Genomic DNA, 26,786 nt, shown 5'->3' on the forward strand with positions numbered 1-26,786 from the left:
AAAGCACACTAGATTAAAAAAGTAGGTGCTGGAAGAGGTAAAAAACCAAAAGGGCACGTTATAAATACATTAAAATTGAACATTATAGGTAGAGCTGGATGCCGATACGATACATACCTCGATACAGTGCACTTTCAACATCGATATATTTCAAAGCGATTCGATACGGTTCAATAAAAAATAAAGGCTAAATCATGGCTGTGACACTAAAAGTCTTTGTTAAACCACTTCTTGTGCAAATTTCATATTAAACACGCACATTTTAATCATCAAAACAGTGAAAATGTCAAATGTGTCGCATAAACGTTCCTCTAAACAAGCAACAAAACTGTAACTAACTAAATCATTGAGTAAAATAAACCAAAAAAATGCTCTTGGCGATATATCGATCAAACTTCATTTGTACAGCACTTTTCATAAATTTTAAATGTGGCACAAAGTGGTTCACATGTAACAGAAAAATGACAATAATTAAAAACAACAGCAAACCCAGTGTTTCATTCATTTCCAGAACAATTTAAACAGAAACATAAAACATAAAGCTTCTAAAAGTTAGAGTAAAAATAAAAATGAAGGGCTAAGATCAGCTGGAGACTAAATAAAATAGTAATGATAATTTAATTTAAAACAAATATAATAACAATAATTTAACAAACTCGTGTAGTCCTGGTTCAGTCCTGGTTCAGTCCCGGTGTAGACCTGGTGTGGACCTGGTGTGGACCTGGTGTAGATCTGGTTTAGTCCCGTTTTAGTCCCGTTTTAGTCCCGGTTTTAGTCCCGTTTTAGTCCCGTTTTAGTCCCGGTTTAGTCCCGGTTTAGTTTAGTCCCGGTTTAGTCCCGGTTTAGTCCCGGTTTAGTCCCGTTTAGTTTTAGTCCCGGTTTAGTCCCAGTTTAGTCCCAGTTTAGTCCCGTTTTAGTCCCGTTTTAGTCCCGTTTTAGTCCCAGTTTAGTCCCAGTTTAGTCCCAGTTTAGTCCCAGTTTAGTCCCAGTTTAGTCCCGGTTTTGGTCCCAGTTTAGTCCTGGTTTAGTCCTAGTTCAGTCTGTATGCGGTGCAAAAGTCCTGCATTTTAAGCATTTTAAGTCACGTAAACGGGAAATGGCTGTTATCCATTTTTTTCCATTATTCATTTAAACACAAAATTGAAAACTGAAAAAAATAAATAAATAAATAAATACAAAATGAATTGTTATCTGTTTTTTCATTTTGGTTTTGGAGACAAATCATGAAGAAAATAGTTGTTTTTTTCATTTTCTAATTTTTGGTTTTATTTTGAAAAGCGAATGAACGAATGATACATGGATTATGGAGTTGTGTTTGCTTAATTCCTACATGTTTAACACGCAAACTCTGCATATTTAGGCTTTCTCTCAAACAGAAAACACTCTGTTCCACCTTGTGATGTCATGTGGTGATACATGGCAGGTGTTTTGAAACTTCTTCATGAGAATCATTTGGACGATTTAATCCTTGAACTGACAATCTCTACTGAACTAAAGTAAAATGTAGCTGTTCATTTAATTTAAAACAAATATAATAATAACAATAATAATAATAATACAAGTTAAAACAAGTAAAAGTTTCAATTAAAAGCTAAATTAAAAAGATGCGTTTTGAGTTAACTTTTAAAAACATGAGCCCTCGCAGCGGACCTCAGATCCTCACAAACCGGGGCCGTAAAAACTGAACGACAGCTCACCGTGAGTCTTAGTTTGGACTCTTGGGACAGTTAAAAGATGACTCTCGTATGATAAAAGCAGATCAGATAAATAAATAGGACTAAGACCATTAAGAGCTTTATAAACCAATAAAAGAATTTAAAAATCTATCCTGAAGCTCACAGGAAGCCAGCGCACAGACTTCAGTACTGGGGTGATGTGCTCTCTCTTCCTAGTGCTGCAGAGTTTTGGATGAGCTGTAGTGGAACTGTATATATCGATACAGCAGCCCACGATATCGACACTGTATCATCACATTAAACTATACGATACATCGATATTTCAATATTTTTGCACACTCCTATCGGCCATGATGCAAAAAAACTAACCAACAAAACAAAACATTGGTCAATTTCGATTTCACGCGCACGGCTAATGTCTGGGGAAGGGTCCGCCGCCATGGAGATATAACTGGTTTGTCTTTAATGTTCCACAGTAAAGCATTAAAATGATATATCGCCATGGAAACACGCAGGTAGAACTACCAAGCCGAGTCAGAGGTCGGGTCAGATCGTATTTCTGGGCGATACAAAATAAAATAAATAAATGTTAGGCCTATATGGATACATTTAACGCCATAGTGCGGAACATTCAAAAGCAGTAACATCTCCATGGAGACGAGAAGTTACGCAGTGCACCTCTAAATTGCCTTTTTATTCCATTTTGATTTGTATTCAACTTTTATTTCCGTTTCAATTCGGAGAGAAACACTGAAAAACTACTCTAGTCTCAGCAGGAATGTTTCACAGTATGGCATTAAGCCTCTCCAACTTCATGGAGACTGAACCGGACCAAGTTACAGGTCAGATCTGCGGAGAGGCGACCCCGCTCACAGTCAGAACGAATGTTTTTCTCGGTATTTACGAGCTACAAAACCACCTGTAATTGAATAAATGTAAGGTAGAGCTGTTTAATGCCATATTGCGGAACATTCCAGGCAGAGCAATGATAGTATATCCATAGAAACAAGCAGGTAACAGATGCACCACCAGAAAAGTGACACAATGCACATTTTCAGGAGTCTGATCAAAATTCTTTCATTCCATTTTGATTTTTATTCCACTTTCATTTCATTATTACTTATTTACATTTCAATTTGGAAAGAAAAACTGAAAAAAATAATAAAAATAATAATAAAAATACCCCGTACATTGCGATATACTGCAGATATACGACGCAGCTTCGGTCCTAACGCAGTATAAAGCTGTTCACACCGGATTATCCATAAAACCCTATTATTCTAATGTGAGTCTGTCTGTGGCCTCTCGTCTGCGGGGAAAAAACAATAACAGTATTACACCGACACACACACACACACACACACACACACACACACAACTCTGTATATTAGCATTAGCCTCTGCTCCCTCTCACACAAATGCCACATGGACGACCGCGGCGGGCGAGCCTACGAGATCCGCGGGGTCTTAGCGGCTGACGAGATACATTTAGCATAAGTGGATTAGCCTCAATACGAACCAATCCCCCTGCACAGACACAGACGAGGCGGTAGGTAAGAGCTACGGGAAGCGCAACGGGACAAAAATAGACAATACAGGAGCGAGTATAAAGTCACATGTAATGAAGAAAACATTATGACGATCCACTATTGATTATTATAGACAAGACAGAGAGGCTAGTGCAGGATGAAGAATTAGTAAAAGTGTATTGTACATGTAACGATGTATGTAGGACTGTTGCAGTAACTACAAAATTGAATCACCGCGATACCGAGAGGTCCACCACGGTGCATGTTGGGCCACCGCGATCAGTGCACATGACCAACGAGACCTGACCCAGAGTCCTGCACGGGTCCATTTTTAGAGACCCACACCCGCCCGGACCCGTTAACATTCCACCAGTTACCGTTCGTGCCTGTGACTACCTAGGACTAACCCCGGACTAACCCCGGACTAAACCAGGACTAAACCAGGACTAACCCAGGACTAACCCAGGACTAACCCAGGACTAAACCAGGACTAAACCAGGACTAAACCAGGACTAACCCAGGACTAACCCAGGACGAAAGGTGATCCCACGTAGACCGTTGGGTGACCGCAGGTGAGAGGACCGGCTTGCTTGGGGTTCTCTCTCTCTGTGTAGGACTCTGTGTCCGATGACTCTGTGACGACCCGACCGGGCGCGAGGAGGACTCTGCAGGACTCTGTGTGCGACCCGACCGGGCGCAGGACTCTGTGCGACCCGACCGGGCGCAGGACTCTGTGCGACCCGACCGGGCGCAAGACTCTGTGCCCCAAAATACCCAAAATATTGAGATATCGAATCGTCAAAGTTCTCACAATAATAACGTGGACCATCACAATATATACTGAATCACAATACTCTTCACTTAAATGAATATTTATTATGCAGCAATAGTTAAAAAACAGAAGGGACTACATCGACCTTTGCTCCATTTCAGTGCAGACGACAAGAAGAAATAACAGTTCTAAGCAATTTAAAAATCCTACGTCTTTGGATTAAATCTTGTCAAGGCATTTTAAGAGGAAAAAGTAGCAGATTCACAGTTTAGTCTCCATAAAATATCGCAATAAATATCGTATCGTAAAATGCTTATCGTGAAAATATCGTACCGAGATTTGGATATTGTTACATCCCTTTAAAAAAATCTATGTTTAACACACAAACCCTGCAGATTTAGGCTGAGTTCTTCTCTCAAACAGAAAACACTCTGTTCCACCTTGTGATGTCATGTGTGGTTATACAAGTATTGTAGTCAAGACCAAGACCTGTCCAAAACCACAGGGTTCCGAGATCAGGACAAGACCAAGACAGAGACAAGACCAAGACCACGGCCCATCAAGACCAAATCGAGACCACCTTTGTCATTTTCAACCTTTATTTGTATTTCACAGTTATTTTGGCACAGATATATGAATGTGTCTATAAATCTATCTCCATTTTATCACTCGTCGAGTCTGGGACAAGACCGAGTCCAAGTGCCATCAAGACCGAGACAAGACTGAGTCCAAGTGCGGTCGAGTCCGAGACGAGACACTACGTAATACATCGAAAGTGTTTTTAAACTCTTTCATTTGGACGATTTAACCCCTCGATCTCCACAGAACTAAAGGTAAAATGTAGGTGCTAACTTAGAAACTACTACTACATGACATCACAAGGTGGAGCAGAGCATTTTTAGCGCAGGAGATGTAGACAGACTCATAATAAAGCATTACTCAAACATGCGTGAATGAAATGAAATATAGGAGCTTTAAATCAAACCATTAAATCTTCTGAATGACTAACGTCGTCAAAATGCTGCATAGGAAGCCGCTAATAATCGGTCATAATAAAGGCGTACATTTGTATTCCTCTTCACAAGCCTGATCTCCCTCTCAGTCCAACACTGCAGTAATTATTCATTCACAATCTGGGCCAGACTGACAGAAGTGAGGCTGCCAGTCTGTGCCCTCGGCTGTGCCATCGGCCCGTCCAACCACCAGTTTAACACGTTTCCGCGATTCTTTGGGACAGTACTTTCATTTACATTTATTTGTACTCGCCTAACCAGCCAGACACACTATGTAACTTCTTTTTAACCAAAAACTGACTCAAATACAATCTTGTTTTTTCATTTTGTTTGTGTTTATCGCAAAATAGGAACGCACCGATTCATTTTTTTCAGTTCCAATACAGATTTTGATACTATGGATACTTTACGGATCTGCCAATATGAGAAATAACCAGTAAGGCTCAATCCATCAGAAGTTGCAAATACAATACATAGGCCACAAGACAACACATATCTCCATACAGTGAGTTTATGTTACGATACACTTCAATACGATATATTTCAAATCGATTCTGTATGGTTCAATAAAAAATAAAGGCTATGTCATGGCTGTGAAACTAAGGCTGCGTTCAGACTGCAGCCTGAAGTGACCCAAATCTGATTTTTTGGCCCTTATGTGACCTGTATCTGATCTTTTAATGACAGTCTGAACAACACAGATCTGATTTTTTCAAATGTGACCCAGGACACTTGGATATGTGCTCCTGAAACCGATACATATCTGATCTTTTGACATGTGGCTTCAGTGTGAACGGCCAAAGCTCATTCATCCACCTACACGTTATCAACAAGCCACAAACGTCACTATTCTGCGCTGAAGTAGATGAAAATTGTTAATGAACTCCGTGTCACTGAAGCGAAGCACATCACCACTCACCACTCTTGGCTACGTCTCCACATCCACACGTTCCTTTCAACGGACGTCGCTGCCGCTGCCCCACAAAACACCACGGCCAAAAACCTCGTCCTTCTCCTTCTCAATCTCCTCTTTAAAACAAGTAAGTTGTTCATGTTCTGGCTCCGGTACGAGAGGAACTTTAAAATCTCCAGGTGCTCAATGCTCACCTCCATGTTTGGACAACTTCTGTAAACACAGAGACGCTCGCTGAGGTTGACGTCGTCGTGTCTCCAGTGTCACATGTGGGACACTTTCAGGCCGTTTACTGTTCACACAGGAGTCACATACAAGTCGCATTTAATTGGAAATGTGAACGACCTCGCAAAAACATCGGATTTCACAATTGAGCGTTAAGCCCTGCAGTCTGAACGTAGCCTAAAAGTCTTTGTTCACTTCTTCACACTTCTTGTGGAAAGTTCATATGAAACTCACACATTTAAACGTGTTGCACAAACAACTTTCCTTCCTCTACACAAGCAACAAAACTGTAGCGCTGAAGCAAAATAATTTAGTAAAATATACCAAAAAACACTCTTGGCGACATATCGATACAGCAGCCCACGATATCGATACTGTATCATCACATTAAACGATACTATATACTGATATTTTGATATTCTTGCACAACTCTAATAATCCTCTAATCCTCAAACAACTCTAATTTCCTCCTAAACTAAACTAAACTAAAACAAACCTGATCCGAATGTGATATGAAGCTGTTATTTATTCCTAAAGTAACCACAGAACAGCTTTGTATATATAAACATTATGAGATTTTCTGGAACAACTACAACCAGTAAATCATCTTCTTACACCAATGTGTACATCCAACCAGGATATCAACAGACCCAATATCTGATTCAACTATTTTTTTAACTATCAGCACCGATATTTTATACTAGTGAATACCGGCTCGAGCGTCCCATTCTCTCGGCGGGATCGTCCCCGTATATATTTTCTTGTTCCCTATGTCCTATAGCGTCTGTAACTGTTGATTTGGGAAGAAATATTGATTATGTTCATGGCAAACAGGTAAGGAAATAATCAAATCGTGTCAGGTCATTTCATGCAACCGGGAGAAAAGCAGGGTGTTCATCCTTCCCACATCAGAATAGCTGCTAATGCTAAACATGAACAAATGTGTTGAGATATACCGTCACTTATGTGTGTAATTAATACAATCATGAAAAAAATTGCTGTTGTTTTTTATTTATTTATATATACATTAACTTAGTTTCAAAAAGGGTAGGTCCAGTTTGGGGACCTTCCAGCCAGGGGGACTTTCCAGCTGATTTCCCTACTAGTTTTGGTATCGGTGCATCCCTACTAAAAAAAACAACAACAAAAAAAAAACAACCTTGCCCGACTTGCAGCTCCACAAACCTGATTCTCATTTGTCCCGGGAAAATGTCTCTTCTTGGCTTGTTTCCATGGAAATGTTTGTCTAAAACCTTCCGCAATACGGCCCAGAGCTCATCCATAAAATTAAGAAAAATAAATACATAAAAAATAATAAAAATTAAAAATAAAATAAATAAATTACATTAAATTAAATTAAAAATAAATAAAATAAAATAAAAATAAAAAAAATATAAAATAAAAAGCTCATCCATGGTGGTTTTAATTTGATGATTATTTATGTTTTGATTTGTTTTATTGTGATTTAAAAGTACGAAATGTGCTATACAAATAAACTTGCTTTCCATGGAATCAAACAGGTGACACGCCACCTCTAGAAAGTTACGCACTGAACCTTTAACCTAACGCCTAATCTCGACATATTTGAGCTCTTATCTTTATGCTGTTGATCTAAAAACAAAGGATTTACGTCACGGGAACCTGCTTTCGTCCTCAAATAAGGGTGGGAGAAGTGTTTTGCCCGAGGATACAACAGCAATATGAGCTGGGATTGAACCAACAACCTTTCACGCCGTTAGGTGAACGCTCCACGTCGCCATTTTTGATTCACAAAAGCAACAATTATAAAAAAAAGTCTTAAGAAAACATCACATTATCCCACGTTAAATCCTTCATAAAAAAGTTCTGAAATATATGCGATTTTTGTGTAAGTTCTGCAGTTTTATTTCAAACTTTTGTCTCTTGTTTTGGGTCCAAATGTGAACACGCTGAACTGAATCTTGATTTTCAAATATATCACAAATCTTATCTCAATGTTTGTCAGAAAAATTGCAATAATCTTTCTAAAATTGTTCGTCTCTCGTCGGGTTAGAGAGACACTGAGCGGTTTGTCAGACACGAAAAGCAATTAAGGGAGAGATGGAGAGACGACGGAGAGGACGGAGAGATGGAGAGGATGGAGAGATGAAGGGAGGGAGAGGGGAGAAGAGGAAGAAAGACAGACGAGAGAGACAGAAAAGCAAAGAGAGGATAGAGAAAGACAGAGGGGGTCTGAGAAAGAAAAATGGAGAAAGCGAGGTGGGAGAGAGATGAAGAGAGAGAAGAGGAAGAGAGAAAGACAGAGACAAGAGAGAGACGGAAAAGCAAAGAGCAAGAAAGAGAAAGAGAGGAAGAGGCAGAAAGAAAGGTGGGAGAGAAAGACAGGCAGAGAGGAGAGAGATACAGAAAAGAAAAGAGAAAGAGAGGGTGATGGAGAAAGAGAGCGAGGGCAGAGAGAGGCGTCAAAGAGAGAGGGATAAAGAGAGGGAAGGGGGCAGATGGAGAGATACAGGGAAGGAGAAAGAGACAAATGGTTAGACGGGGACAAGAGAGAGACGGAAAAGCAAAGAGAGAGAAGAGGAGGAAGAAAGAGAGGCAAAGAGGAGAAAGATAAAGAAAAGAAAAGAGAAAAAAAGGGTGATGGAAAAAGAAAAAGGGAGGGCAGAGATGGAAAGAGGGGTGAGAGAGAGATAGAGAGAGAACAGGAAGAGAGACAGAGATAGGGAAAGAGAGAGGATGAGGCAGAGAGGAGAAAGATATAGAAAAGAAAAGAGGAAGAGAGGGTGATGGAGAAGAAAGAGGGAGGGTGGAGAGAAGTGGCAAAGAGAGAAAGAGAGGTGGGAGAGAGATAAAGAGAGGGAGAGGGGGCAGATGAAGAGAGAGAAGAGGAAGAGAGAAAGACAGAGACAAGGGAGACGGAAAAGCAAAGAGCGAAAGAGAGTGAGATGGAAAAAGAGAGAGGAAGGAGAGACAGAGGTGGGGAAGAGAGGAGAGAGGGAGAGAAAGACAGGCAGGGAAGAGAGGGATACAGAAGAGGGTGATGGAGAAAGAGAGGGTGATCGCAGAGAGAGGTGGCAAAAAGAGCAAAAGTGGTGGAAGAGAGATAAAGAGAGGGAGAGGGGGCAGATGAAGAGAGAGAAGAGGAAGAGAGAAAGACAGAAAAGGAAAGAGCGAAAGAGAGCAAGACAGGAAGCGAAAGGAAGAGGCAGAGAGAGAGAGAGAGAGAGAGGTGGGGAAGAGAGGAAAAGAAAGAGAAAGATAAAAAGAGAAAGGAAGAGGCAGAGAGAGGTGGGAGAGAGAGAGATAAAGAGAGGGAGAGGGGGCAGATGAAGAGAGAGAAGAAGAAGAAAGAAAGAGCGTGAGACAGAGAAAGAGAGGAAGAGGCAGAGAGAGCAAAAGGGAGAGAGAAAGAGAGAGGTAGGAGCGAAAGAGGGGTGAGGAAGAGAGGGGGACGGAGAAAGAGCGAGGGCAGAGAGAGGCGGCAAAGAGAGAAAGAGAGGCGAGAGAGAGAGAGAGAGATAAAGAGAGAGCGGAAGAGGAAGAGAGACGGAGACGGAAAAAGCAAAAGAGAGAGAACGAGAGGGTGACGGAGAAAGAGAGAAGGAGGCAAAGAGCGAAAGAGGCGGGAGAGAGAGAGAAAGAGGAAAGAGACCGAGTGGAGAGTGAAACAGAGAGAGAAAAGGGAAAGAAACAAAGAGGTGGGAGAGATACTATATGGAAAGAGAAAGAGAAAGAGAGAGAAGAGAGGAGGAGAGGAGGAGAGGAGGAGAGGAGGAGGAGAGGAGAGAGGGCAGCAGCTGTTGACGTCACTGGAGCAGCACTAGAGGAGCAGAGAGTGAGTGGGTGGGAGCGAACATACATGTGCAAACAACATCCACGACTGAGACCAACGACACTGAATCATAGTAGAGGAAAAAAAGAGAGGAGAGGGAAAATTCAATCTCTGCATTTGACCCGTGATCTGTGCCTCTGGGTTAAACCTGTCAGGAGGAGTTGGGATCTATTCCTAATCTAGATCTTGAGCTAGATTTGGGTCAGGACCAGTGGTGTAGTGAGGATTTTTTTTTTTTTAAGTGGAGGTACGCGATTCGTGACGTCCTCGATGCAGAAATACACACAGGTGTCGTAGATTTTTCTTTTTTTTACACTCACTTAAGTAAAAATCTGTAATATTTGATGTTTTTTTTACTCAAAATGAGGAGGAATCGTGTTATTAAAATTAACGCCGTTTATAATCACCTACAGAACATAAATCATAGACTAGAACACATGAACCAGAACTAAAAAAGGTCTGAACCAGGTCTAAATCAGAACTAAACCAGGTCTAAACCAGGTCTAAATCAGGACTAAACCAGGTCTAAAACATTTATAAACCAGGACTAAACCAGGTCTAAAACATTTATAAACCAGGACTAAACCAGGTCTAAAGGACTAAACCAGGTCTAAACCAGGTCTAAACCAGGTCTAAACCAGGTCTAAACCAGGTCTAAACTAGGTCTAAAACATTTCTAAAAAGAGGTCTAAACAAGGTCTAAACCAAGTCTAAACCAGGACTAAACCAAGTCTTAACCAGGACTAAATAAGGTCTAAACTGTTTCTAAACCAGGTCTAAACCAGGTCTAAACCAGGTCTAAACTATTTCCAAACCAGGTCTAAAAGAGGTCTAAACCAGGACTGAACAGGACTAAACCAGGACTAAACCAGGTCTTAACCAGGACTAAATAGGGTCTAAACCGTTTCTAAACCAGGTCTAAAAGATGTCTAAAAGAGGTCTGAACCAGTACTGAACCAGGTCTAAACCAGGACTAAACCTGAACCCGAAAGAGAACCCCAAACCCGCGGAGCAGTTCTGGTTTAGACCTGGTTCAGACTTGGTCCAGTCCTGGTCCAGTCCTGGTCCCTCATGCCTCAGGTCTCTATAGGACTGTAGTGCAGATATCACGAGCCTATGCAGTTTCTCACAGTTTCTGCACATCTCACGTCGGTAGAAGTGGCGGACGGCGCTTACCCCCGCGTACCAGCCCCACTACACTCTGGGTCAGGACTACGTGAGCTCGTGCCCAGATAAAACCCACCCAGACACAAATAGAAACATGCAAACTCTACACATAGACTCTTGGGAATTGAACCTGGAATCTTCTTGCTGTGAGGCGTGAGTGCCAGAGTTACTCCGCCACTAGACCAGACCTGGGTTTTGTACAGCTCCCGGGCCACACACGGTTCTTTGTTTGACTCTGACCAGCCGTTTAAGCTCATATTTTATCATTTTACCTCATACGTAGACCAAAGACGCATTGCTTTTAATTTAGAGGTGTTTTTTTTAAATGACCAGCTTGTCAAAACAGCACTTTTTACTTCTTTTTATAAAGAAATACAATCATTATTCTGCAGAATTGAGTTGAGCATTTTGGCTCGGCCCTCTACAATATTTTCTGTTTCTCATGCGGCCCCATGGAAAAAAAATAATTGCCCTCCCCTGCACTAGACAGTCATCGTGAAAAAATGAACTGAACTGTAACAGAGAAAATATTTTGCAATTTCCATAAAAGAGAGAGGGTAGTTCTAGAGAAAGAGTCTAGTCATGCATTTACAAACTATAGATCCCACTGACGCACTGACGTCACGCTGGGGGTGTTCTACATTTAAGGCTGGGTATCATTAAGAAGTTGCCGATACGATACACAAGCCACGATACAGTGCACTTTCGGTTCGATATATTTCCAATTGATTCGATACAGTTCAATAAAAAATAAGGGCTAAAACATGACTCTGATACTAAAAGTCTTTGTTAATCCGCTTCTTGTGTAAAGTTAATACGAAAAACGCCCATTTTAAGCAACAAAACAGTGCAAATGTCAAATGTGTTGCATAAACGAGTTTCCTTCCTCTAAACAAGCAACAAAACTGTAGCTGTAACAAAATAATTAAATAAAATATACTAAAAAATACTCTTGGTAATATAGCGATACAACAGCCCACAATATCAATACTAGGGACGTAACAATAATCAAAATTATTGTGATATTGTATCGTCAAAAGTCTCACAATAATATCGTGGGCTTTCACAATATATCAAATCACAAGTTCCTTTACTTAAATGCATGGTTTTACAGCAGCAACAGCTTATGAACATCGGGAACTACATATCCCATGATTCAGTTTCAGTGCAGAAAACATGTGTTTTTTCCTTGAATTTTTGGGATTATGACAGAAATAATTCACACCAAAATCTTTTCAAGGTATTTTAAAAGCAAAAAAGGGTCCCATCTTTAGTTATTATCCTCTTCAAAATATCACAATAAATATCGTACCGTGAGATTTGGATATTGTTACATCCCTAGAATAGGACAATAAATGTTTGGCATTTTATAATGTCAGTCTTTTAGGGGTGTAACGATATCCCAATGTCACTATACGATATCGTCACGGTATGAACCTCACGGTACCATATTTATTGCGATATCGTGGGGTCTCACGATTAGGGATGTAACAATAACCAAATCTCTCGGTACGATACTGTTTCTCATCGAATATTATTGTGATATATTTGTGGAGGCTGAACAGGTGAAACTGTTAATATGCATCTTTTTTCTCTTAAAATGCCTTGACGAGACTTAATCCAAAAAACTAAGACTTAAACAGTGTTATTTTAGAAACTTGTTATTTCTTCATGTAGTCTGCACTGAAATGGAGCAAAGGATCTATGGTCTATGTAGTTCCCTCTGCTTTTTTTTTAACTATTGCTGCACACAGGTGATTCAGGAACTTTGCCTACAACTAAAGACACTTCAAACAGCTTCTACGCTCGGGTTAGGGGCTGTTGCAGCCAGTCCACTCCCGCATTATACCTACTCAACCCGCGTTTGGACAATTACACACACACACACCCCAAAAGACTATATGCACACTTCAACATGAAGTGCGGACATTAAATTTCACCTTTTGGTTTTTTGACAATGATAAAGGACACTAACAAAGTGGCTTATTCACCACTACTGTTTCATATTGTTTCACATGTATTAACCAAACTTGAGAAAATCTGCAGATCATTGTAAATATTGTAAATATTGTATATATATCTTTTTCACTTTTCAATATAAAATACCAACCATATCTCTGCACTTTGTTGTGCTTTTTACTGTTTCCCTTCCTCCCAGAGAGCCGTAGCCAAGCCTTCTGTTTTCTAGCCCTGTACCTACACCAACTCCACCCCTTTGTCCCTTGCATACACCTTTTATATATGCTACATGTGCAACTCAAAAAAAATCTGATTAAAGTCTAAAAGCGTTACACCACCAGGGAATGTTGAGCAAATTTCTGATATCAGCTATAAAAATCAATACGGGACCTTATTTAATACATAAAACATGACTTAAACAACCATCGCATACGACACTGACATAGACCATCTCCACGGCCTATTCATTTCAATTACCCGACCCTTCAGCTTGTGACAAATATGACCAGTCCGTATATAAACATCCACCGCGTAACCGTCCAGTGAGGTCCCGCATTGAAATTCAGATCGATTCTTTGTACAACAGTTCGGTAATGACGCCACGGAGGAGCAACGGAGTTTTATTCAATGCAGGTTTATAAAGAGAATCATTAAACCATCTGCTGATAAGGCCTCCCCCATGACGCAATCATCGAATAAAAGTGAAGTCCAGCGGAGTTCCATCACACACGCAACGGCGCATATTTAATTGCAATTTCTCAGACTGGCACACATTCGCGGATTCTGGGTGAAAAGTAAAGAATCGGTTCGTAGAGTTAGTTTTAAAATGCGTCCAAGAGCGATAAAGGTGCAAAAAAAAAAATTAACACGATTATTTTGGTCAATACTAAAAGCAGGATTATTCAGATGATTATTTTTTAGTTACACGATGCATTTATTCAGCATTTCCCTCTCAAAATAACCACTTTGTTACTGATAATTTAACAAAACTTTCAAATTTAAATTAAATTCAGGCTACAAATATGTATAAAACAAAATGAATAAAATATACTTTCAACATGAAATAAGGCATAGAAAAATAAATGTGTCCAAAATAAACTATATATCTAGCTGTTCTACAATCTCTATAGTTAAAAAATTAAATAAATATATAAAAATACTATTTAAATCAACTTTGTTAAGCTTTAAAACGTGATCAAAATTCAATTAATCACACGGCCTTAATTCATTGTGTAATTTTTCTGGTGGAGGGTCCGTCAAACTCTTTTTTTTGTGTGTGTTTTCTTGTGTTTTTACTTTGTCTGGAATGTTTCACAGTATGACATTAAACCTTTCTATCTTCATGGAGATCAAACCAGGCCAAGTTACAGGTCAGATCTGTGGAGAGGCGACCCCACTCACAGTCAGAACACCTGTTTTTTTTTTTTTAAGTATTTTTGAGCTTTAAAACCAAATGTAATTGAATAAATGTAAGGTAGAGTTGTTTAATGTCACACTGTGGAACATTCTAAGCAGACCAGTATCTATAGAAACAAGCAGGTGATGGACGCCCAACCAAAAAGTTACCTAATTTAAGTTGTCGTATTTTTTCGGACTATAAGGCGCAATATCAGTAATGTTCAATTCTCTCGTCTGTTTTCACACATAAGGTGCACTGGATTATAAGGAAGCATTAATCAAAACAAACAGACGACACTTGAGACTGATCCTTAGCCCAAGATCCACAGGCAGATCGTGGCGTAATTCGCCCGGCGTTGCCTCTCTGTCTTGGTGAATGTGTATTATGAATGTGAATGTGGGTGGATAATTTCAGTTTTTTATTTCCTACGAGGACGACTCAAATATACATTGAGTAATAATGTGTTTAATTAATGCAGCTTTGCGCACATTTGTTTACGTTTTACAGAAACAAAACTTAAAACCACATGGCTCATTCCCATAAACTATAAACGCTGAAAAAAAAAAAAAACGCTCACTCTTACTCCGCGAGACTCCTGACTAAAGTAGCCGTAACGCTCCAACAATCCATCAAGCGGTGCGGCTTCGTAGCTCACAAAAGTCGTACTAAAACGTTCTGACAGACTTTTGAGCGCCGTGTACCACATAAAATCTGTTCGAGGTCAGTGAGCACAACCAGAATTAATACATAAGGCGCACTGTCAGTTTTTGAGAAAATTCAAAGAATTTAAGTGCACCTTATAGTCCAAAAAATACGGTACCTTAAATATTATAAGGTGCACTGTGCAACTTTACTTGCTTGTCTGGCTGGAAATGTTATCGCTTTGTCTACAATGTTCCACAGTATAGCTTAAACCATCTATCACAAGCAAGTTACAGCACTACGCAACATTACAAGTCAGATCTGTGGAGAGTCGCCTCTATTCACAGAAGGAATTACTGTATTTTTGAGCAACAGAAACGTCCGTAATGAGTAAAAGCTCGATGGAAATGTTTAATATCTTATCCAGGCAAAGCCATAACGTCTCCATGGACACAAGCAAGTAGCTGAAACAACACCAGAAAAGTTACGCAATGATCTCAGAGCCCTTAGACCCACCAGCGCAGTCTCTGATAAATGTGAGTCTCCGGTAATGATTTCAGCCTCTCCTGGTCGTCCACGGCTGTTACATCTATAGTAGGTTAGTGTGCCTCTCGTGTGTGTGTGTGTGTGTGTGTGTGTGTGCACCGTGATCGATACGCGGGGCGGTACCATTGAATTTACGGGATTTTTGCGTCAATATGATCAAGTGGCTTGATTTATCAGGATAAAGCCCACAGCGGCGTTCGGGATTGGCAAAGAAGAGACGAGTGACCTTGACAACGACAGCGCGGGGTCCAAAATCGAAATGAAAAGTTATGTAATAAGTGGAGTAATCAGGTTAGTTTAACGCAATTTGTCCAAACGCTGTGAGGAGAGCTGCTTCCCAACGTGCTGTAATATTTAGTTTTGTATGGGCTTATAACCAATGAAAAACGCGGGGAGATGGGAATAATATGAAATTCAGATTGTTCAGACAAGCACTGTGATTAAATTTGCGATTTGATTAAAAGGCAGAATTCTCTTCAGTGTTACAAAATTCAAGAATCACATTTCAGACCATGTTTGTACAAGATTAAACCAAAAAACTGACTTTTTTATGCAGAATAAAACTGGAGATTTTGTCGTTTGTCGTACTTCAAAAATCACATCCTTAGTGACTTTGCCAATTGAGTCCATTCACATTGTCTTATAGAGCAATTACCGTATTTTTTGGACTATAAGGTGCACCAGATTATAAAGAGCATTAAGCGAAACAAACAGACAACACAGTCCTGGTTCAGTCCTGGTTCAGCTCTGGTTTAGTCCTGGTTCAGTCCTAGTTTAGTCCTGGTTCAGTCCTGGTTCAGTCCTGGTTCAGTCCTGGTTTAGTCCTGGTTTAGACCTAGTTTAGACCTAGTTTAGACCTAGTTGTGTCCTGGTTTAGTCCTCCGTTCAGTCCTGGTTCAGTCCTCCGTTCAGTCCTGGTTCAGTCCAGCTTTAGACCTAGTTTTGTCCTGGTTTAGACCTAGTTTAGACCTAGTTGTGTCCTGGTTTAGTCCTCCGTTCAGTCCTGGTTCAGTCCTCCGTTCAGTCCTGGTTCAGTCCTCCGTTCAGGTTCAGTCCAGGTTCAGTCCAGGTTCAGTCCAGCTTTAGACCTAGTTTTGTCCTGGTTTAGACCTAATTTAGTCCTGGTTCAGTCCTGGTTTAATCTTAGTTTAGTCCTGGCTCAGTCTTGGTTCAGTCCTGGTTCAGTCCTGGTTCAGTCCTGGTTCAGTCCTGGTTCAGTCCTGGTTCAGTCCTGGTTCAGTCCTGGTTTAGTGCAGAAACGGCGCAAAAGTTCAGGATCTTCGCAGTTATTTTGGTGAGAGTCTCTTAAAGTGCTGCAGTAGTCGTGTAATATTTTACATTTTAAACACAGTAATATTGTAACGAAACAAATCACTTTGAAATGACAGTAACACGTCATAAATAACACATTACAGTTTTAAAGTTGTCCAACCACAGTAGCCATTATAGACGTTATAGATGTTTACCAGCTGTATAAAACATCTTACCTCTTGCAGACAATTTCTTAGTGTTGATAATTTTTGCAGCATATTCCTGTCCCGATGACTTCTTTACACACCTACGCACCACTGAGAAAGCTCCCCTAAGGAAGAAGACAGAACAAAACATCAAAAATTAGATCGGTTTCATAACGGCATTTGAAAACCTTTGAAAATGTTAGCTAATTTTCCCCACGGCTACGACATCAACAGTCACATTTAGATGCACAGGATCCTGACATAACCGTGCTGCAGCAGTGGGCTGAGCAGACGGGCAGGATCGACTCAGAAACCGGGTCTGAAACAGGTCCGAAACAGGTCCAAACCAGGTCTGAACCTCATGAACAAGGTCTGACCCGGGTCTAAACCAAGTCTCAGCCAGGTCTAAACCAGGTCTAACTCTCATACACCGAGTCTAAACCAGGTCTGAACTGGTTCTAAACCCGGTCTAAACCTCATAAACCAGGTTTGAACCAGGACTAAACCTCATACACCGGGTCTGAACGAGGTCTGAATCTCATACACCGAGTCTGAACCAGGTCTAAACCAGGTCTAAACCTCATAAACTGGGTCTGAACCAGGTCTAAACCAGGTCTAAACCTCATACACTGGGTCTGAACCAGGTCTAAACCAGGTCTAAACCTCATAAACTGGGTCTGAACCAGGTCTGAATCGAGTCTAAACCTCATAAACCTCTTAAACCGGGTCTGAGCCAGGTCTAAACCAGGTCTAAACCTCATAAACCAGGTTTGAATCAGGTCTAAACCTCATACACTGGGTCTAAACTAGATCCTAAACCAGGTCTAAACCTCAAACCAGGTTCTGAACCAGGCCTAAACCAGGTCTAAACTTCATAGACCAAGACTAAAGAGGGTCTACAGCAACTCTAAACCAGATCCTAACCAGGTCCCAAACCAGGTATATAACCAAACCAGGTCCAAACCAGGTCCAAGCCAGGTCTAAACCAGAACTAAACCTCATAAACCAGGTCTGAACCAGATCTAAAATCAGGTCTAAACCAGATCAGATGAAAAAGCTCTGACTTCACAAGTACAAAGCTAAAATAAACAAAAATAAATTCCACTGAACAGATTGCGACACAGCCCCACAGTTTGAGACCCATTGCTCTACAGCACTAAACCCCGATGGTCAATCTAACCCAGCGACTGCCCTAAATGAGAAAATCATTTTTTCCCCAGATAATGGGCTGCACTGGGGTCTATAAATACCAGAGAACATGTCCAAGGTAACAGCACTCACAGCAGAAAAGTGCACTTCTGCTTAAGTTGTCTCATATTGACCTAGATGGAAACAATGGCTTTACCTCACAAAACAACTAAAGGGAGAGTTTAGTTTGTGAACGCCGAAAAAAGTAGTAAATAGGAATTCTTTGCCTGCTCAAAGGCTGTTTAAAGCCATTTGAGAGATACAATTTCCACAAGATGAGACGACACTGAGTCCATGAGAACGAGACAAGACGAGATTTTAATATCATTTCTAATATATAAATTTCAATATTCAGTTACCAGCTTTGGTCGCTCAATTTTTTATTAGATTTTATATTTTTGTTTTTGTCCTAGTGCTGCTTTTTGGAAATGTACGTTCATGGTTTGGGTGTTTCCTGTGACTTAATACTCCAGTGTGACTTATATATCAAAATGTTCACACTGACAGCCATGTGTGTGAGTATCTGCTGCTCCTGTTCCTCCTGTACCACTGTCACTACTGTGGCTCTACTGCGCATGTCTCCTGCAGAAAGAGCCTCCGTCTTGTCTGTATCATGTCAGTCGATCGCACCGTTCCTTCTGTATCACTGAAAATTTAACATTTAAACAAACTTAAAAAGACGATTGAGAAGACTGAACACAAATGCCCCCAAAAAGTAAATCATATTTTGCAGATTACAAGCTGCAAGTCGTGAAATATTCAGCTGAAAAAAACGGTAACTGAACAGCAGAAAGAAAGTTTGAAGTGAGTGAGAAACTTGTGACACCGGGAGGATGCACCATGAAACTTTCCTGAAGTCACTGGATGGATGGACAAAGTCTGGACTTCAGTGACACAGAAACCATCCTGTCGGGATTCAGAAAGGCCGGAATAATTCTATTTTTTTATTATTATTATTATTATTGTTTAAACTTTTTATTTATTCAGTTTTTCAAGCTTTGAGAAACAAACAAATAAATACAAAAACAAAAACCTGGGGCACTGTTCCGTTGTTATAAGGATATAGAAGTCAAGTCTCGTTTTGTTTATATTTCAACCATTTTGTCCAGTGTTTAATGAAGAAATGTGAAAGGCCGGAATAATTCTAACTGGAACTGATGCTGAGTCTGACGACAGCGACACAGAAGAGGAAGCGGCGCTCTGTTTACCTCCGGAGGTCGTGGAGTTGCTCAGAAGTGACACCGAGGATGAAGAATTGAATGGATTTAGTGATTTGGAGTGAGATGGAGAGTTTGGTAAACTTGTTCTGTTCTTGATGCTATAATTATCTGAAGAACTGTTCATATGTGACGTTAACAGTCTGTTGTTCTCTGTTCTGTTGTTTTTACTAGAACTTGACTTTCAAGATGAAATGTCGGTTCCTGGTCTTGGATTTTATAATAAATTTCCCCCAAAAAGTGCAACTTATATATGTTTATTTCTTCTTCATTATGATTTTTGGGCTGGTGCGACTTATACTCCGAAAAATACGGTAGTTCGAATTTTGCTGGCCACATGAGTGTGCTCGCCTCTCCACACATCTGACCTGTAGCCTGGCCTGGTGGTGTCACATTAGTCTGTTATGATGCTGGATAAACTTAATGCTATACTGTGGAACATTTGATTCATTTATTTTTGTCACAGGTATATTCTCACATTATTCCGCAGACAGTCACAGTTAACATAAACAAACTGAAAAGGTGTAGGCTGAAGCTTGAGCTCATTATGCCCACAATTTATTCCTTTGTCACCGCATCATCTTGAAACCAGTTCATATTCATAAACACAGCGAGAGGAAACAAATAAGACAATAACAGTACTGCAAAGTCCTATAGCACAAACTAACAAGCATAATTTAAGTATCTGCCCAGAGTAAAACAATTAAACTTATTTTTAAAGTGGAAGAGAGCGGTGCACAGCTGTTCCAGAGATCCACCCTTATAACAGATAGATAAAATGTCATAATACTGTATTTTTTGGACTATAAGGCGCACTTAAAATCCTTTAATTTTCTCAAAAATAGACCTTACTGACCTTGAACCGATTTTATGTGGTACACGGCGCTCAAAAATGTGTCAAATTGTTTTAGTACAACTTTGGTCGTACTAATCAGCGCACAAGGAGCGAGCTGTGTTTTCAGCGCTTATAGTTTATGCAAATTAGTCATGTGGTTTTAAGTTTAGTTTCTGTAAAATGTAAACAAATGTGCGCAAAGCTGCATTAAACACATTATTACTCAATGTATATTTGAGTCGTCCTTGTAGGAAATAAAAAACTTTAATTATCCACCCACATTCACATTCATAATACACATTCACCAAAACAGGGAGGCAACACCGGGCGAATTACGACATGGATCGTGTACATCTGGGCTAAGGAATCAGTCTCAAGTGTCGTCCGTTTGTTTTGATTAATGCACCTTATAATCCGGTGTGACTTATGTATGAAAATACACGAGAGAATTCAACATTATTGATATTGCGCCTTACAATCCGGTGCACCTTATAGTCCAAAAAATACAGTATTTGTTCTGATTTACTTTTTTTATAAACGTGGCCGTACCTCTGAGCTCATACTGGCTATTTTGGATTTTAAACATATTCTGTAATGACTTTGGCGAGAGGTCGTTGTTTACTTTGAACACGATTTTCAAAGCGTAAAGGTCGACCAAACTCTTAAATTTCAGGGTTTGAAGGTTTTCTAATTATAACGCATTGGTTGGTTTTGTTGCCATTTTTTCCAAGATAAAAGATTGGATTTGGATTCGTCTTTTCTGTAACGCCCCCAAATCCCGACATCTCTACGAAGACAAGCAGATGGCGAAGAAAAGTTGCAGAGTCACCTTTAATTTACACACCAGTGCTCGATGACCCAAATATGCATTATACAAAGTCATGTATTTACTTAAGATAAAAGGCGGCCATGTTGGGAGTCTGTTTATTCAATACCAGCTTGTTTGACAACTTCCATTGCTATTACCACTTAATAAAATAGGGTTGGTTTGTCTTTACGGTTTACATAGGAGGTCAGAGCGGACTGCGGGCCACAAACGCTGCTCTTACTTTGAATTATTTACAGCCAAACGAGAGGTGGCAGGTGACATAAGCCTCGGTCTCGGTTTGACATTAATTTCATCGGATGGAGTCAAAAGCATTAACGAACACAGCGGCGTCAGGGAGCTGCAGCGGAGAGACTGCTCAGGGGGCTGGAGGGTAATAAAAGGCTCATAGGAAGGGTGACGAGGGGAGAGCCGTGTGTGTTTAATCGAATTTTAATTGAGATTCAGTCATTTCTAATAGTCCGTGATCAGGCGGTTTTTTTTTTTTTAAAGGTTCAACATTACGCAAAATTGACTCCTGTGAGCTTTAAGCCATGTTGTAACGGCTTGTGGAGTCGTGTTTTGTTTCATTCACTCGTGTTTGTGAAAGGAACCAAAACACAACTCCAGGTAGGGCTCAACGATCTATCATTTTGGACCGAAAATCGCAACCTCAGACAACATGATTTTGGGAGCGTCAAAGCTGCGTTTTTTAAATCCAATTTATGGATTTATGGATCTACGTTGAGGTCCATCTTCAACGCAACAAAAGCACAGAACAGACTCACCATCATCAGAACATCCTCTGTCACAGAAAGAACATCATATTCCACTGAGTCGTGTCTTTAATCCGAAAGAAGCTGAACCGCATCAGCAGCACAAAGAACGAGCTGTTTTTTTTTTTTCAGAGCTTAGAGTTTGTGCAAATTAGTCATGCAGTTTTAAGTTTCGTTTTTGCAAAATGTAAACAAATGTGTGCAAAGCTCTATTAAACACATTATTACTCAATGTATATTTAAAGAAAGGAAAGCGGAGTACAGGAAATGTATGTAGAGTAAAGCTGGGTGGTAATGCGGTATTATAGTATCCCGTGGTATCAAAAATGTTGCAACGGTATCAGTTTCATTACCATTATTTTTAAAAATCTGCAGCACATACGGACCTAATATAACATTATAATTTATTGATACCTACATTCATTTGCTCAGCACAAATGAATATGTGGTTGTATTTTCAATTTAATGCTATCACGATTTAAAACTAATAGTGTCTATAATGTTTCTTGGGGAGATGATGTTCGATTAGTTTCGTTCCAGACCAACCGAGACAAGACAACAAGTCTGGCCGCAAGCGAGTTGGTCCCCCCCCCTAAAAAAATACTAGTACTTCTACAATTTGGCAGCATTTTGGCTTCCGGCGCACACTTGTTTACGTTTTATTTTATATATGAAAGTTAAAACCACATGACTCATTTGAATAAACTATAAAGCGCTGATAAAAACAGCTCGCTCCTTGTGCGCTGATGCGGTTCAGATTCTGTCGGACTAAAGGACACGACTCAGTGGAATATGAGTTCTTTCTGTGACAGAGGGGTGTTCTGCTGATGGTGAGTCTGTTCTGTGTTTCTATCACGTTGGAGATGGTTCATGTAAAACTTTTCAGAGATTATAAATCTGCAGGTCGTACATTAGATCGTACAGCAGCGCGGCTTCGTAGCTTACTAAAGTCGTACTAAAACAGTTTGGTAATATCCTGAGAAAGTTTAACGGTATCAAAATTTGGATACCGCCTAAATCTAATGTGGCGCGGTGGTAGAGAGGCCCAATCACAACCCTTATTGTCTGTGTCGCTCCCCTCTGATGTCTGCGTTGTTTTGACATGTAGTTAGAAAATTTTGAAGGTGCACATCGGTCGACGCAGACGCTCTGTGTACACGGTTCACATCGATGCAGACTCTTTACAGACCAGTGTCAAAACATCGGTGCAGGACTCTGCTATGATGTAAGTTTCTGTGATGTTTGCAAATGTTCATGTGCACTGAAACTTGATAAAAAAAAAAAAATCATGGGTGAAATGGAAATCGCAATATCTGTTAGGGCTGAATGATTTTAAGAAAAAACTGAATTGTGATTTTTCTAACTTCAGGTATGTCTTAGATGAGGAAACAACATTATAACATAGATCAAAAATAGAGCAGTATAGTCCTGAAGAGGTTTTAGATGTCACCCATGCATGTTTGAGTAATATAGCGATCTCTCCAGGGCACTATTCATAACGTTTTCATGGTTAGCAGTATGATATTGTCCAAGACTCAGCCCACGAGCCTACGTCACCAACTTTAAATAAATATACAAAAGCATGATACAAAACAATACACTGCAACTTCACAAACCTGGAAATGCACGCGGTTTGTGTTGTGATGGTGCTCTGAAAGGGGAGCGACTTAGCACGGAGAGCAAAGAGAGTTAGAACTCAACATGTTAACACGTTGTTTTTGGCGACTGCACTATTTTCAAAACAACGGCGATCTAAATGTGTCGCGCGATCGCAATTAATAGCCTCCGTTTCATCCGAGGGGAAGTTTAATGCCGTACTGTGGAACAATCGAGGCCGAGCAGTAGCGTCTCCACGGCGACGAGCAGGTAGAGGAACCTCGACTGGAAACGCTACGCTTTAAACAATTAGTGAGCAGATAAAGATTTTGGTCGACTCGATAGAGCAATTAGTCCGGATACAGCCCCACGTACCACGAGAACAAACTGACATGTACAACTCTAACACGAACGAGGAGGAGGAGGAGGAGGAGGAGGAGGAGGAGGAGGAGGAGGAGGAGGGGTGATGGAGAGAAAGAGAGGAGAGAGAGAGAGGGGTAGAGAAAAAGAGAGGGGGGGAGAAAGAGTAGGGAGAGGGAAAAGAACGAGAGCGGGATAGATAGAGAGAGAAAGAGAAAAAGAGGGACAGAGAGAGAGAGGGGAGAGAGAGAAAGAGAGAGAGAAGAAAGAGAGAAGGGGAGACATAAAGAGAAGAGAAAAAGAGAAAGAGGGGGATAGAGAGAAAAAGAGAAAGAAAAAGAGGGGATACAAAGAGGGAGAAAGAGACGAGGGATAGAGAGAGAAAGAGAGAAAGAGAAGAGAAAGAGAGGAGAGAGAGAGAGGGGTAGAGAAAAAGGGGGGGAGAAAGAGTAGGGAGAGGGAAAAGAACGAGAGCGGGGATAGATAGAGAGAGAAAGAGAAAAAGAGGGACAGAGAGAGAGAGGGGAGAGAGAGAAAGAGAGAGAAGGGGGAGACAAAGAGAAAAAGAGAAAAGAGGGGATAAGAGAGAAAAAGAGGGGATACAAAGAGGGAGAAAGAGACGAGGGATAGAGAGAGAAAGAGAGGAGAGGGGGAAGAAGAGAAAGAGAGGAGAGAGAGGGAGGGGTAGAGAAAAAGAGGGGGAGAAAGAGTAGGGAGAGGGAAAAGAACGAGAGCGGGGATAGATAGAGAGAGAAAGAGAAAAAGAGGGACAGAGAGAGAGAGGGAGAGAGAGAAAGAGAGAGAAAGAAAGAGAGAAGGGGGAGACATAAAGAGAAAGAGAAAAAGAGAAAGAGGGGGATAGAGAGAAAAGAGAAAGAAAAAGAGGGGATACAAAGAGGGAGAAAGAGAGACGAGGGATAGAGAGAGAAAGAGAGAGGGGGATGAAGAGAAAGAGAGGAGAGAGAGAGAGGGGTAGAGAAAGAGTAGGGAGAGGGAAAAGAACGAGAGCAGGGATAGATAGAGAGAGAAAGAGAAAAAGAGGGACAGAGAGAGAGAGAGAGAGAGAGAGAGAGAGGAGAGAAGAAAGGGGGAGACATAAAGAGAAAGAGAAAAAGAGAAAGAGGGGATAGAAAGAAAAAGAGAAAGAGAGATGAGGGATAGAGAGATGGAGAGGGAGGGAGGAAGAAAAAGAGGGGGGGGGGCGTGGAGAGAGCGAGGGACAGGGAGACCGAGAGAGAGAGTGAGAGGAGAGGGAGAAAGAGAAAAGGAGAGGGAGAGAGAAAGAAAAAGAAACAGGAAGAGAAAAATAGGGCAAAAGAGATAAGGAGGGAGAGAGGGGGATAGAGAGAGAGAGAGGGACAGGGAAATGGAGAGGGGGTAGAGAGAGAGGGAGGTGACAGAAAGACAGAGAGAGAGAGGGAAAAAAGAAAAGGAGAGGGAGAGAGAAAGAAAAAGAAACAGGGAGAAAAAAAGAGTGAAAGAGAAAAATAGGTAGAGAGAAAGAGAGAGGGGGATAGAGAGATGGAGAAGGAGAAAGAACAAGAGAGGTAGTGAAAGAGAGAGGGGGTTGGGGAGTGAGAGAGGGGGACAGAGAGACAGAGAGAGGGAGAGAGAGAACGAAAAAGAAACAGGAAGAGAAAAATAGAGTGAAAGAGAAAAGAGAGAGAGATAAAGAGGGAGAGAGAGAGAGGGGGAGTGAGGGAGTGACAGAAAGAGAACGAGCGAGGGAAGAGAGGGAGAAAGAGAGAGAGCAGGAGAGAGGGTAAGAGAGAGGGAGGAGGAAGAGAGAGAGAGGAACTGAACGACAAAGAGTGAGGGAAAGAGAGAGAGAGGGGAAGAGAAAGAAGAGAGAGAGGGAAAAGAAGAGCTAGAAGGCAGAGGAGAGTAAAAGCAGCGAGAGGGGGTAAGGGTAGAATGAGAGAGAGAGAGAGACAGACAAAGAGACCGTATGATGGAGGGACGACAAAAGCAGGAAAAGACGACGAGGGTGAGAGAGAACAAGCGAACGAGAGGACAAGAGAGAAAGAGAGAGAGAGGGAGAGAGGGAGAGAGCAGAGCCAGTGCAATCAGCCCCATTGATTACTGCCGATTATTAGGCCCAGAGTGGAAATGGCAGCGGGAAATTAAGGCCGGTTGGTCTTTATAGAGACGTGTCTGCGGAGGGATCGAGCAGAACGAGGAAAGATCAGGAGAAGGCGCCATGACCGAAACAATGCGCACACTCCTATACAGAGACACATTATAATGAAATCAAGTGTGAGATTAACAAAACCACGCAATATTATATACGTCTGTGGGTGCAGAATGTGGAAATCGTATCGTGACTGCGAGCAGACTGGCAATTTGTGTTGGAAAAAAGGTCCTATATTACGCAAAAAAAATGACTCTTGTGAGCTTTAAGACTTGCTATAATGTTGTAAATTAATCAAAAACAGACCTGGATTTGTGTTTTGTTTCATTCGCACATGTTTTGTTCACCCTTTATCATCTCCAAAGCTCAAAATCCTCCATGAAGTGGTAGTTTTGAAGTTAACAGCTACATTTTACCTTTAGTTGGGCAGTGTTTTGGCAATTCCACGGCTGAAATCATCCAAATGATTCTAGTGAAGGTGTGTGGAGTTTAAAAACACAGTGGAGCTCTTCCTGTATTACCACATGACATCACAAGGTGGAGCAGTTTTTTTTTTTTCAGTTTGAGAGAAGAACTCAGCTTAAATATGCAGGGTTTGTGTGTTAAATAGACGTGTGTAAAAATATCGAAATATCAATATATTAGGGATGTAACTATAACCGAAATATCGTGATATCGTATCGTCAAAGTTCTCACAATAATATCGTGGACCATCACAATATGTCGAATTACAAGTGTCTTTGCTTAAATTAAGAGTTATGATGCAGCA

At 40.8% G+C, this 26,786-nt stretch overlaps 1 protein-coding gene across 24 annotated transcripts in view; it reads right to left on the minus strand.

Moving 5' to 3' along the window:
* LOC110159519 (calcium/calmodulin-dependent protein kinase type II subunit gamma) overlaps positions 1-26,786 on the minus strand; it is a 207,204-nt gene that overhangs the window by 161,510 nt on the left and 18,908 nt on the right. For all 24 annotated transcript variants that reach the window (XM_055150345.1, XM_055150335.1, XM_055150332.1 and 21 more), the window contains exon 2: positions 17,140-17,234. In XM_055150345.1, the coding sequence (XP_055006320.1) occupies positions 17,140-17,234 (95 nt within the window). The remainder of the gene's footprint in view (positions 1-17,139; positions 17,235-26,786) is intronic.

Source organism: Boleophthalmus pectinirostris, unplaced genomic scaffold (genome assembly GCF_026225935.1).
Source record: "Boleophthalmus pectinirostris isolate CB_2022bp ecotype Guang Dong unplaced genomic scaffold, ASM2622593v1 HiC_scaffold_14, whole genome shotgun sequence".
NCBI classification, from domain to species: Eukaryota; Metazoa; Chordata; class Actinopteri; order Gobiiformes; family Gobiidae; genus Boleophthalmus; species Boleophthalmus pectinirostris.